Source organism: Nannobrachium achirus (assembly GCF_963921795.1).
Source record: "Nannobrachium achirus genome assembly, chromosome: 6".
In the NCBI taxonomy this organism is placed as follows: Eukaryota; Metazoa; Chordata; class Actinopteri; order Myctophiformes; family Myctophidae; genus Nannobrachium; species Nannobrachium achirus.
The window spans coordinates 55,657,970-55,672,271 of NC_137815.1; the positions used below are offsets into that span (position 1 = coordinate 55,657,970).

Consider the following 14,302-nt stretch of genomic DNA (forward strand, 5'->3'; position numbering starts at 1 on the left):
GTGTGATTTTTTGTATTGTGCTATTCAATATAAACCAGAATTTGGTGAATTAAATGTATAGTATCTAGGCTTTGCAGTGACCATAACAAGCTAAATGGTTATGCCTATGTTTAGCTGTTTACATTTCAGATGTGCCACACTCAAACTAAGCAGTGGTAAAAACCTCTTGACCAGACGTTGCTATATGGGATCAGCCTGCAGCTTGAGCAAACACATTCACACTGACTCACACCCACTCACCTGGAGTGTACACAGAACCGACTAACTCCCAAGAAACCATGCATGCTTCAAAAGCACATGTAAACAACACTATGAGGCCCTACCAGGAAGCAACAACGAGATATGCAACGTTGGAACTCAGCTGGTGGCAGGCAGGCCACAGCGATCCTATTCTTCAAAAGAACGCGGAAAACGGTTTGTCAAGACAAAGGAAGGACTTTACAGAGGAATGATGAAGTACTGAGAGAAAGTCGCTTACTTCCCTATGAAGAAGGGAGAACACAACTCCAAAACTTAAAGGCATAGACTGAAAAACTAAAAACAAATGTTCTTGGATATTTTCAAGTTCTTTCAATGACAACAGCAGCATGTTATGTCATCACAGTCCACTCTCAAATGTGGTAGCCTGTTGCGTCAATTGGATGCCACAGACCGCAGCTTGGTTAGACAAAGTGTGTGTAATGCTGAATATTTCCTCTTGCATGTTACTTAAATGCAATGACAGCCAATCAAATACGAGCGTTAGCATCTGAACAAAGTAGCTATTCACTTAAAGCCTTTATTGATATATCAATTAAAGTTCTGTTTACATTTTATTTCATTAATTTTCAAAACACATCTTTTGGTCAAGAGATTCTTCTGAGAATGTAATGAACCAGTTTTGGAAAGTTTGCTCACATAGACACATACTGTAGCCTACTGTACTTAAGTACAATTCTGAGGTATAGTAGAGTTTAAAATGTATAGGCCTTCTACTCTACCACACATCAGTTATTACTTTTTACTCCACTACAATTATTTGTCAACCTTAAGTTACCCTATTACTTTGCAGATTTAGATTATTAATACGAAACATACTGTACATTAACTTTGACAATTTTGTTCCGATTACGTCATCAACGTGTCAGGTAGCGAAGAGTGTCACTTTGCACCACTCGTCCCATAGACTTACACTTTGAGGCTTTTCCTTATTAGTTACCCCGGAAATAATTGATGACCAATAAGCTAGCGAACAGCGCCATCCAGCGTCAAAATAAGGAACTCGTCAAACTCTCGCAAAGCAGTCAATGAGTTAAGTTACCCAGAAGCACATACAGTAATTTAAATCAGCCCCACCTTTACCAGATGCAACATCAAAGTGATGAACAAATTACTAATTATACTAAACTAGTCCTGTGCTTGGGGGTGTGCACAATATATGAGGTATTGAATGTCCCGTCTGTCGTGTATCATCGTCCTTAATGATTGGGTGGCGATATTTGTTTCACAAGATTTTCTTGTTACTTGCAGGGGAGGCCACGTGGAGGCTGTCGTCTTCTGTGTGTGTGTGTGTGTGTGTGTGTGTGTGTGTGTGTGTGTGTGTGTGTGTGTGTGTGTGTGTGTGTGTGTTGTGACTAGATTGTGGAATCTAGTCACCATTGACGTCCAGTTGTGCAATACCCGTTGTATCCGTCTGTCTGTCTGTCTGTCTGTCTGTCTGTCTGTCTGTCTGTCTGTCTGTGTGTGTCCTTTTCATGCCCATACATTATATGGAGATCTCTTATCTCTGTCTGTCTGGCTCTCTTTTATGCCCATATATGGTGTTCTGTGTCCAAGCCAGTCTGTGATGTTATCTCCAAATTTGGGCACTGTAGTGATGTCAGTCATCTCCAAATTTGGTCACTTGTTTCATCATGTTAGACAGACATTATTTGAGCATTGTTTCAACATGCACCTGTTACCATGGTGGCAACACTGTTTAACACTTATGTTGCAATGATTCTTTCCGGCCAATGTCCCGCGTTGCCATGGTTACCATAGACTTCCATGTAATTGTGCAAGTGTGTAAAAAGTGCACGCCCATGCCTAGATGATGCACCACGTGTGTAGATGCTGTTCACAGCTTTCAAACAAAAAAATCCGCTTGGAAATCCGTTCAGGCATTCATGATTTATGGGCCATTATGTTTTCTTCAGATGTAAACAAACATGGCTGCCATGTTTGAAAGAATGGGTTGGTATGGGGGTTAAACATGCAATTTCGCGATCGCGATCATGCCTAATACATTTCTGGACTGTTTCACTTGTTTATGACCATATATGGTGTTCTGTGAGGTCAGTCAGGGATGTCGGGCATTGTTTCAGCATGTGGTTTGTTACCACTGTTTCGTTTAGTGATGTCAGCATGCATTCAGACGGCGGACAGACAGACAAACATTCGCAAAATTAATAGTTAGATACTATAATCATTATGAAATGAGTCATTCAGCATAATGAGTTTATTTTTATGCCAATACCTTTCTACTTTGACTAAAGTAACATTTTGAATGCAGGACTTTTACTTGTAACATAATATTTCTACATTGTGGTATTGCTGCTTGACTTCTTCTTCCATCACTGGTAACAACTATAGTTCCTCTCTTTTGAGTACCTGCATTTATTGGCCATTTCCTGTGTGACGTTTAATCATCATGTTTAATCATGTGTAACGTGTGACACCGGAAACCTCTGCAAACTCAGCCACACCTCTACAGTTCCACAGTAGTGATCAGTGATGTGATGTGTACGTGTACGTGGCATGAACTATGAACACACCAAACCTTAATACATCCTTCAATGTATTCCAGTCAATGATCGTAGCTGAATGACCTCTCCACAATCAAATATAGAGAATTTCTCTAGAATCCCAACAGTGATTCAACAAGAGTCATGGATCAAAAAAGGAAAAAGAAAAAGCAGAAGCCAGTGGGGTAAAGTAACTAAGTACATTTACTTAAGTACTGTACTTAAGTACAACTTCCATTACTTTTACTTATTACTCCACTACATCTCGGATCCAAATATTGTACTTCTACTCCACTACATTTATATGAATACTTTAGTTACTACTTTGTAGATCGATTATTATTATTACAAAACATACATTAACCACTTCAACCCTATATAGATTTCGGCCATTTGAAAATAGCCGATCTACAAACTCACAGTGCGTCGCAATGCAACGCATTGTGAGCTTGTATTTTCAAAAGATTTGTATACATTTGAAAACTTGAAATGGGACATCCTGCATAATGTACTTTTGGTACATTATGTACATTTTGATGCCAATACATTTGTACTTTTACTCAAGTACATTTTGAATTCTGGACTTTTAATTGTAACAGAGAAGTTCTACTTTTACATAAAACATGTGAGTACTTTTTCCACCAATGCCAATAAAATAATTTGAGTTCACTTCCACTCATGCTGCCAGGCTGGCAGTAGCAGTGGCCTACGTGTGGTACGTGTGGTACGTGGGAAACAGCACATCACATAGCTATCATGTCCTTTCTAGGCTGCAGCCACAGGTTACAATGGAGCTGGGCAACCTAAGATGCACTCCTTTCTCTCACGTTCTGTTCAGTGCAGTTATCCTGTCTCCTGTGCAGGTGAGAAGGGAACTGACCTCGGTCCAACAGAAACTATGAATAAATAATGCTAGGTATTTGTTTAAACCTGCTTGGGGAAGCCATGTGGGGGTTTGTACCGTGTGTAAATTGTGAAGCTTCCCTATTAACTCTGACACAAAGTAAGGTGCAAAATACCAAACTTTCAAATGCTTTCTCGTGGTGGTCTGGTACTTGCTGTATTGTATTGTTGCGACCGCCAGGTCGCAAGTTACTATGAAAACCTCCACCAGCTGTCTGTCCCTCCATCCCTCCATCACACCACGTCACACCACGTCACGTCACGTCACGTCACGTCACACTTTTGGCCCTACTCTTATCTCCGGAACCGTTGCCCTTATCGATGCCAAACTTTGCACACACACTCCTTGGATGGCAACTCACAACCTGATTTCTCACATGGCCCTCTTCTAGCGCCACCATCAGGCAGATTTATGCAAAACACATTTTTGGACACTGCTCCACAGATTTTGGACTAAAATCATGCAAAGTTTGTGTATGCAACCTGGTGGTCGTTTATCTCCCGATTAGGGAGTCTTACTTGTGTGTACTGTATAAACTGTAGGTCTAGCTATGAGACTGCAAGCACAAGACTGCAAGCACCTATAATCATCTACTATAAAAAGAGTTGACTCAAGTCTTGCTCACACCTTCACTCATGCAACATACAAAGAAATGCACACACTATATTCTCAGTTATATAAACACATACCGTACAGTACATAGACACACACACAAACACACTGGGGGTTCTGACGCAAACATAACACTCCACGTCACTTCTGAATCACTAAGCCTATAGGCAGCCTCAACTGAAAGTCCAAAACAAAAAGAGGAGAGCATGCAGCGCCCGACCCCTCACGTTGCACAGCTTCAGCGGTCTTACCCGCCTTTACCTCCACGTGAACAGCGATTAGCGAGGGTTGCTGCATGCGTGCGTCCACTCCATACTGCACACACAGAATCATCCATTTCAGAGAAAGTGAGTTATTAGGGGCCCAAGGTTCTCGGCTTATGCCCATTTCAATTAAGGCCTCCCTGTGATCTTTCAGTCCAAACCTTTCTAGGAGGGTCTCATTAGGCCCCATTATAAGAGAATGACAGAGATTACACATAAGGGGGTGGCAGGGGGTCGTGAGGACAGGCAGGAGGTGGAGATACCGTATAGGTATCAAAGCCAGGATGAAGGCAGGCGAGTGGTGGTGTGTTGGCTCTGGGCTCTAGTCATAATGCTAAACCAGGCATGTGCACACATAGACATCAAAGGGGACTTGAGCCCCTTGCCCTTATATCTGTGACTGTCTGTAGAAAGTGCCCTCTCCAGACCATGAATGCAGTTTTTACTATGGTGAAAGAAACGCAAATGTCCTCCTTCCATGCCATACCTGAAGGTGGCATTCAAGAGAATTGCCTCGTCCAAACTCTCCTGAAATTGAATGCAGCAGCGTATGTTGAAAGAATTGCCCTCTCTGTGTAGACATCCATGCCATACGCCACATCTCCATTATTCATTTGATTATACTTAGTTTAATGTGGTTTCAAGTACCGAAAATAGCCGACCTCCAAGCTTGGAGGTCTGCTATTTTCGATATTTCCACCAAAAGGCCCTTTTTAGAAATTTCAGCCCCTGCCTCTCTAACATTCTCTGCACGTCCCTGTGCTGAACTGTCAGTTCTGTCAAGTATCAAACTACTAAGAGGGGGTGATTCCGTTTATGGCAGATCAAGTCAACTGTATGCTTGACCCCCAATTATGGCTTGTATAACTTATCCAGGAAAACAAGGGCTGCCGGTCAGAATGAGGCCCGCCTTGAAAGCTGACAACATCACCACTGTTTTCTTGATGGAAAGGCTGTGTGAATAGCGAAAGGTAACTACATTGGTATTGGAGTGTAAATTCGTGGAGGGATTAATGATTTAAAAGGGCAGGCTTGCATTGAAAACAATCAGCGGTGCTGCCGAGAAGAAGGAAAAAGGAGACCATATTTGTCGACAGAACAGCTGCCTTGAAAAGGTTTCAGACTGGCATTACAAGTTAAACAATAGGGGCATTCATCACAGCATAAAATGCACTAATCATCAATGCACCTGTTAATCCAACGTGCTGCGTTTGAAGGTGAGCCAGTCTGGCTGGCACAATGTTACATTATGAAATTTGAACACACTTTAGTTTGAAAGACTTTTGCCACATCCAAAAGCACCTGATATTATAGTCCGACTAAAGAGACAGAGAGGGAGAAAGAGAGGAGAGAGAGAGAACGAGAGAGAGCACACCTGCCTGCATACTGTGGCAGGCAGGATAGAATCAGCCATGTCAACACACCAAGTCACGTTTTCATCCTGAACAATGACCATCGTGTTTTGGCCCTATGCGGATAATATGCAAATCCCAATCACACGTGTTATTTAGCCTGTCTCTGTGTGGACTTTGTTTGTTTACTCACATGTACTGTATGTTCACCACCACACAAGGAAAAAACTAAAACGCACACACACAGAGCAAGCAGGGGGAATGGGAAATTGGTAATGGAAAGGAAAGGGTCAGAACTCTGACCCTCCTTGGCTTTTCTGACTAACAAACTGCGCAATTCTCCAGCCTCGGCCATGTCTGCTCTATTTGGACATCTGCAGTGCTGGGGGCGATGAGTGGGAACTGGGAAAAAACATTCCCATCACGTCCACACTAGCAGCGCATCATTCCAGCTGAGCAGCCGTCACAACAGAGCAGGCATGGCACAGAAATAACATCAAAAGTGGGATGAATGGATCTACGAAAATAGCCGATCTACAAGCTCACAATGCGTTGCAAATTTGCAATGTGACGCATTGTGAGCTTGTAGATCTGCTATTTTCAAGAGTTGTATACATCTAACATATAATTTAGCGAATGTCTGTCTGAGTGAGAGACAGCCGCTGATACGAACGACCTACGGCCTGGTCGCGACCTAGGCCACGACCTGGAGGTCGTAGGTCCCGGTTCTGGAGGTCGTAGTTCGCGGTACATACTTGTTAGGTCGCGGCCGGTCTAGTTTCGCGACCCCCGGCCGTGGTTGCGCCACCTCGGTCGTCCCCGGGCCGTTGTTGCGCGATCGGGCCGTTGTTCAGCGACCTGGGAAGTCCGCGGTCGTATTTAAAAGGTCTTTTTGCAGAATATTCTAGAGCAGCAGCGCTATTCAACCTTTTGAAGCTTGTGATTGGCTGAACCGGAGGTAGGAAGCGCTCCATTGTAGTCACTTGGACCGCGCGAGGTGCACCAAAACCTATCCTTAACCCTAACCCCAACTCTAACTCTAACCCTAACCTTAACCCTAACCCCAACTCTAACCCTAACCCTAACCCTAACCCTAACCCTAACCCTAACCTGCCGACACTGAGTAGCTAACCTGCCGACGCTGTTGAAAACGAGCGCTCCTTCCCTTAGCAAGCGTAGAGTTTCTAAACTCGCGTCCCTTCCCTTAGCAAGCGTAGAGTTTCGATCGCGGCGCTCCTTCCCTTAGCAAGCGTAGAGTTTCTAAACTCGCGTCCCTTCCCTTAGCAAGCGTAGAGTTTCGATCGCGGACTTCCCAGGTCGCTGAATTACGACCGAGATCGCGCAAAACCTCCAGAACCGGGACCTACGACCTCCAAGTCGTGGACTAAGTCGCGACCAGGCCGTAGGTCGTTTGTATCAGCGGCTCTTGCTGGTCTGAGTGTCTGAGTGTCTGTCTGTCTGTCTGTCACAGCGTTTCTCCTCAGTGGCTGGAGCAATTGATCTGAAATCGCATCACCATTAGCATATGAACACACCTGACACAACTGTGAAGCCCTTTTTTCACTTTCACAAATCGTTTAATTGATATTAATTTATTAGTGAATTAATTTTTCCCATTGACTTATAATGGGAATCGCAAAAACTCACATTCAATATTTTTTTTCTCGCAAACCATAGGGGCTACAGTTACAAAACTCTGAGAGGAGATTTATAATGATATCAAGGATTAAATAAAAAATAACTTTGTCAGTTGGCCTCATGGTGGCGCTATAACAGTCCACTTTACGTTTCGGCCTGTAACTCTTGAACCGTAGGTCGGAAAATTAAAATTATTTTTTCCCTGGATTCCGTGGGTCGAGACGCATCTCCCGATATAGGCCACGCCCATTTGCGCCAGGCTAGATTTTCCGCCATCTTGAATTTTCTCCAAAACACACTTTTTGCTCCTTTTCCTACATATTTTCTTCAAATGTCGCAAAAAGCGGTATACATGATCTATGAACCCATGCAATGAATATACTCAAGGGATATGTCGATAGTCTGTACCGTTCGTTCGTAACGGGCTTCCAAAGTTATTAGCAGGATGGGACCGCAAACAATAGCCGTAAAGCACAAACAAATTGTCGAGTCAACACTGAATTTTAACCAAGGGTCGCGGGTGGCATACTCAACGAATCCCCAAAAGCATTTCCACTCTGCCTCATGGTGGCGCTATAACGGCCTACTTGCCTTGTAACTCTTGAACCGTAGGTCGAAAAATTAAAATTCTTTTTTCCCTGGATACCTTGGGTCAATACGCATCTCCCCATATAGGCCCCGCCCATTTGCGTCAGGATAGATTTTCCGCCATTTTGATTTTTCTCCAAAACACACTTTTTGCTCCTTTTCCTACATATTTTCTTCAAATGTCACGAAAATGGGTACACATGATCTCTGAACCCATGCAATGAACATAGTCAAGGGATATTTTGATAGTCCATACCGTTCGTTCGTAACGGGCTTCCAAAGTTAGCGGGAGGGGCCCGTTTTGCAAACAATAGCCATAAATCACAAACAAAACGTCGAGTCAACACTGAATTTCTGCCACAGGTTGCGGGTGGCTTACTCAACGAATCCCCAGAAGCATTTCCAATTCCACCCGTAGAGGGCGTCACAAACGCGCAAAACGTAACCGTTTCGTTCCAGGCGGACCGACCCTCTCAAAAAGAAACACAGACTACTCTGCGGATGGTCTCACGGTCCAAACCGCTGCACACAAACACACACACACACACACACACACACACACACACACACACACACACACACACACACACACACACACATAGCGAAACGGGTATTTCTTACATTGATGCTCCTACATATTATCATGCAAGTACCAGTTAAAGTTACTTTCCATCCCTCATATACCGTGTGCACAGTGCACATCCCATAACCCACACACTGCACATCATTTCGGAGCTCATATCTTTGAACGGGTAAGGACTAGTTTGGAAAAAACTTGGAAATGGGACATTCTGCATAATGAGTACTTCTTTTGGTACTTTAAAGGAGTAGTTCAACCCCAAAATGACTTTTTTTCTATTGATTACTAATATTTTTAGTATTTTGTCGCATTCCTAAGACAAATATAAAATAAAATAAAAACCCTGACGGTTTCCCCATCCACTGCCATTCATTGTGGTCCCGACTCCCCAACCAGGGCCATGCATTCGGGTCCCCATCCGGAATCAATGGGGGTAAATTTACTATTAATCACATTTTTGAGTTAGGAATGCGACAAATACAAAAAATATATATATTATTGAACTCAAGTCTCCATGGCATGAGTAATCAATAGAAAAAAAGTCATTTTGGGGGTGAACTACTACTTAATTAAGTACATTTTGATACCAATACTTTTGCACTTTACCTCGAGTACATTTTGAAAACTGGACTTTTACTTGTAATGGAGACGGAGTACTTCTACAGTGGGAACTGGGAAAAAAACATTCCCATCACGTCCTCACTAGTAGCGCATCATTCCAGCCGAGCAGCCGTCACAACAGAGCAGGCATGGCACAGAAATAACATCAAAAGTGGGATGAATGGATGTACGAAAATAGCCGATCTACAAGCTCACAGTGTGTCGCGATGCGACGCTTTGTGAGCTTGTAGATCTGCTATTTTCAAAAGAGTATGGACAAAGCTTGGAAATGGGACATCCTGCATAATGAGTACTTCTTTTGGTACTTTAAAGGAGTGGTTCACCCCCAAAATGACTTTTTTTCTATTGATTACTCATGCCACGGAGTTCAATAATATTTTTAGTTTTTTGTCGCATTCCTAAGACAAATATAAAATGTAAAAAACCCTGACGGTTTCCCAATCCACTGCCATTCATTGTGGTCCCAACTCCCCAACCAGGGCCATGCATTCGGGTCCCCATCCGGAATCAATGGGGGTAAATTTACTATTAATCACATTTTTGTGTTAGGAATGCGACAAATACAAAAAATATATATATTATTGAAGTCTCCATGGCATGAGTAATCAATAGAAAAAAAGTCATTTTGGGGGTGAACTACTACTTAATTAAGTACATTTTGATACCAATACTTTTGTACTTTTACTTGTAATGGAGACGGAGCACTTCTACAGTGGGAACTGGGAAAAAACATTCCCATCACGTCCACACTAGTAGCGCATCATTCCAGCCGAGCAGCCGTCACAACAGAGCAGGCATGGCACAGAAATAACATCAAAAGTGGGATGAATGGATGGACGAAAAACAGCGACAAAGAAAACATGGTTTTGACAAGCAGGTCAGACCAGGTCACTATGCTGTGTTTCCTAGTGTTGTAAGCTGGCTTACATCAGAGAGAGGGAGACACAAACAGACAGAGGAGTGAAATGTTTTTAGGCAAAGATGTAACAGAGTACACATGTACAACATAGAGGCTAAAGACCTATGAGTTTGATATCCCGGCTTTTGAACACTTTGGTCATACTTAATAATAATAATAAGTATTATTGTTATTATTATCATTATTGAGAATAATTGCATTGTGAATATTGTTTGATACAGCCCACATTGGTACAAAAAAGCAGTCATATTTAAAATGTATATCATATACTTTCAATAACATTATAAGCAGCAATTATGCCTAATTTTGTTTGAGGATCACGTTGAGTAGGCCTTTCACATTTAGTGTTGTCATTTATTGTGATCAATCTTTTTTTAGGCTGTTAATTTCAACTAGTGTCTTAGACTCTCAGTAAGTGGCATTAAGACTTTGAACGACTTATTAGAATGTTCTTAGAAGAATTTAAATCCCATTTAATAATAGGGGATTGTGTGTGGCTAGAGCAGTGCTCTAGCCACACATCTCTTCTGCCCACCTGAAATATGTATCATCCCTTAAACAGAGCTAAATATGTCGAATAATAGTTTTATTATGTGTATTACATTGTAATTACTTAACTGCTGTGTGCTGTCACTGGAAAATAAAATAAAATGGGGGTCTTCTAACATCCATAGGCTAGTATTTGGTGTGCCATCAACAAGTATTCATTGACCCCCTGCAGTGTGTGCTGGGGGTAACTAAGTTTTTTAAACTTTAATTGATATTTCTAATTTCCAATACTTTTACTTCCACTACATTTCAGATCCAAATAGTACTTTTACTCCACTACATTTATTTGAAAACTTAGTTAGACTACTAGTTACTTAACTTTGTAGATTAATTATTATCACAAAACAAACATTATTTAACACTTCAACCCTCTATTCATTTGGCCATTTGAAAATAGCCGATCTACAAGCTCTCAATAGACGCATTGTGAGCTTGTAGATCTGCTATTTTCAAAATAGTTGTATACATTGAAAACTTGAAAAGAGACATTATGCATATTCTGCAATATGCTTTTAGGCTACTTTTGGTACTTCAAGTCATTTTGATACCAATACTTTTGTACTTTTTTTAAGTAAATTCAGAATTCCAGACTTTTACTTGGAGTAATGGAGTATGTCTACACTGCAGTATTGACACTTTTACTTAAGTCTAAAGAATGTGAGTACTTTTTCTCCACCACTGCCCACCCCCCAACTGCCCAAGCGTTCCCCAGACGCGGGTAACATGACAAAGCGAAGAGTCCGAAGACACGTTCTATGACAAAGCAAACTGACGAAACACACATCATGTGCACATGTGCAGCAGCGTTATGTTACATTTATAATGATACGTAGCCTATGCAGGCTTTATATTATGAACCCACTGAACTCGTTGAACTAGTTGACAGCCTAGATAATAGGGAGAGATGCTGTAATCAGAACTAGTTTGACAGCGTTTTAAACTGTTAACGCAGCTTTAGACGTGGCTAAATCACCATCAGTGCATTTTTAACATTACCTTCCCGGAATCCATGGCAGCAGTGTGGGTTTCTTTCTTTTTTTCTCTCTTTTGGTAAAAGTAGTTTTTGTGTTTTCTCTTGTGTGTTGTTTGGGCAGATGATGACGATTTCGTCGCTCAGAAGTCAATCATGTTGTAGTTTCCATTTGGAAGAAGAAAAAAAACTTCGATGAAGTTTCAGATAACCTTCAGTTGATGAAGCGTTCGTTTTCTCTCTATAGTCTCTGTATTTCCTCCCGTGGTTCTCGTCTTGAACAGTTGCTGTCCTATGCAAACTTATAATAAAGTAGGCCTATTCAATCAATCAATCGATCGATCAGTCAATCAAAGTTGGTTGTAAACAGCTTCTCTTCAGACTTCAGTCCTGTCTTGTGAGGGGATGATCATGTGTTAAGTTAAGTAATATAGTACTATCTTTCTGCCTGTCAGAGAACTGCTCGCTGCTGATACAGTCTAGCCGGAGTTATATTCCCTCAAATGACGCAATGATCTTGCATCGTAGGGGCTCGCCCCTTTAGCCCCGCCCACTGGCCCTGCTTCCTACCCTGGCTACAAACACTGTAGTATTAGGCCTACTGTAGTTCAGTGGTTCTCAAGCTTTTTAATGTCAAGGACCCCCAAATTGACACTTATTTGAAAAGATATGCCAGGGACCCCCATAAGAGCAGTGACTTTCAACCTTTTTAATTTCAAGGACCCCCAGTTTGACATGCATTAGGCTACGGACCCCCATGGATGGCATTTCTATCTCATGTTGAGACCGCAATTTATATTGTAAAATCAATGTAAATTTAACTCTGAGTGTACAAATGGAACCAAATGGTCCAATTGTTTCCTATGATTTAGCTGGGGACCCCCTGGAACTCCCTCGAGGACCCCTGGGGGTCCCCGGACCCCACTTTGAGAACCAATGGTTTAGATTGTAGATGTAAAACATTTAAAGACAACAGTGGTTCTCAAACCTTTTTTAAACTAAAGGACCTCTGAGTGTGTGTTATAAGGAAACAGACCCCACTGTGAGTGTATAACGGAGGTTCCATTTGTACACTGTTATTGTCCATTTGGTTTCTAACTAGCCCATCAAACTGAAATAGAGAAGCCAACAGTTCATCACATCACCCCAATCTGCCAAGAGGAAACCTAAGTCAAAATAACTGCCTGTACTTGCTATCTTACATCCACTGGACTCAATACAACTGCCATCACCATGATATTTATGTAACATTCTGTAAAGGTATAAATTACTTCATGGAGTGGTAAATAACTCCATGGATGGTAGTATTTCAGAACTGTGCAAAAGCTCACACCCCTTTTCTTGTTTGTTCACTAGATGACAGAACTTATGTGACTTATGGACTTTCCATTGTTACTATTATGCGTTCTAATTCCCGAGCCACACAGGCTGGTGGTTCAACATTTATAACGAGCAAATAAAACATATAAATACATTCGGCCTGAGAAGAAGTTGAAGCAACATACTTTATTTATGCACTGCGTATGTATTTTTCTAATAGCTTAATTGTCTGACTTCTGAACATCTGTTCATTTAGTTTGGCAGTTACTGTTTGTCTACCTTTGATTCAGAGTATTCTAACAATAAGTTATTCAAACCATTCTCATTGGGATCTAAAGCTGATGAATGGACATGGTTGCCCCCCATTCATCCCGTTACACTGTGATCTGGGATATTTGTTATTAAAGGCATACAAAAACAAATATTTCAATGAAAACCGTGCACCACCTTTTGTCTGGAAGACTGGGGAGGTGTCCGGTCTGGGTGTACCCAAAAACGTCAGGAAAATAATCATGAACACTAAACGGGAAATGCATGTGTTTGTATAGTGCATGAAAGGGGCAAGGGTACAAATTCTAGAAATGAGTTCCCTTTTTTCTCCATTTAATCCCCTTTGAAACGTTGAGAAAACAATATTCACTAAACAACACTCTTGTTAGTCCTGTGGCAAGTCATCAAAAAAGGGCTTAGTTTTTGAGATACCCCTACCCGGGGTAGAACCAGACACAACCATGTTTTTTCTTAGCTTTAGGGTCTTCTGTTACTGCATTGCAAAATATGATATTAAACAATAACCAGTGGTTGTGTGGAGATATCTATTACAGTTGCCATTGACCACTACCATATGCACTGGACTGCGGCCCTCTTTTTAACGATTCCATCATAGCCATGGTTACAACCTCCCAAGCTATGGGACTATCATCCGCACACTGCCGTACTGCGCATGTATTTACTTTGCAGAGTTTACTGATGTTGGCCATTGCCGCTTGGACCTGAACGAAATGTTTCACTTCTACCACATTTAAGCTTTTTCTTTCTTTTTCCAAAGTCTGATTAACTACGACCGGGGATTTCGCCGCTAAGTGGCCTGCGAACACGGACCAGGGTAGAATAAGCTACGGGTATATCTTTTTCAGGGTAGGGGTATGTCTAAAGAAATCGTATTTGTAATAAAGCGGTATTGGATATTGGCATACAAACACTGGATATTGTTAAATACTGTAG

At 41.8% G+C, this 14,302-nt stretch overlaps 1 protein-coding gene across 1 annotated transcript in view; it reads right to left on the bottom strand.

Annotated features, from left to right (window-relative positions):
• Window positions 1–12,012, bottom strand: part of slc2a1b (solute carrier family 2 member 1b) — a 28,898-nt gene extending 16,886 nt beyond the window's left edge. The window contains exon 1 of the mRNA XM_080727513.1: window positions 11,785–12,012. Within this exon, the coding sequence (XP_080583639.1) occupies window positions 11,785–11,799 (15 nt within the window). The 5' untranslated portion in view covers window positions 11,800–12,012. The remainder of the gene's footprint in view (window positions 1–11,784) is intronic.
• Window positions 12,013–14,302: the final 2,290 nt, after the last annotated feature.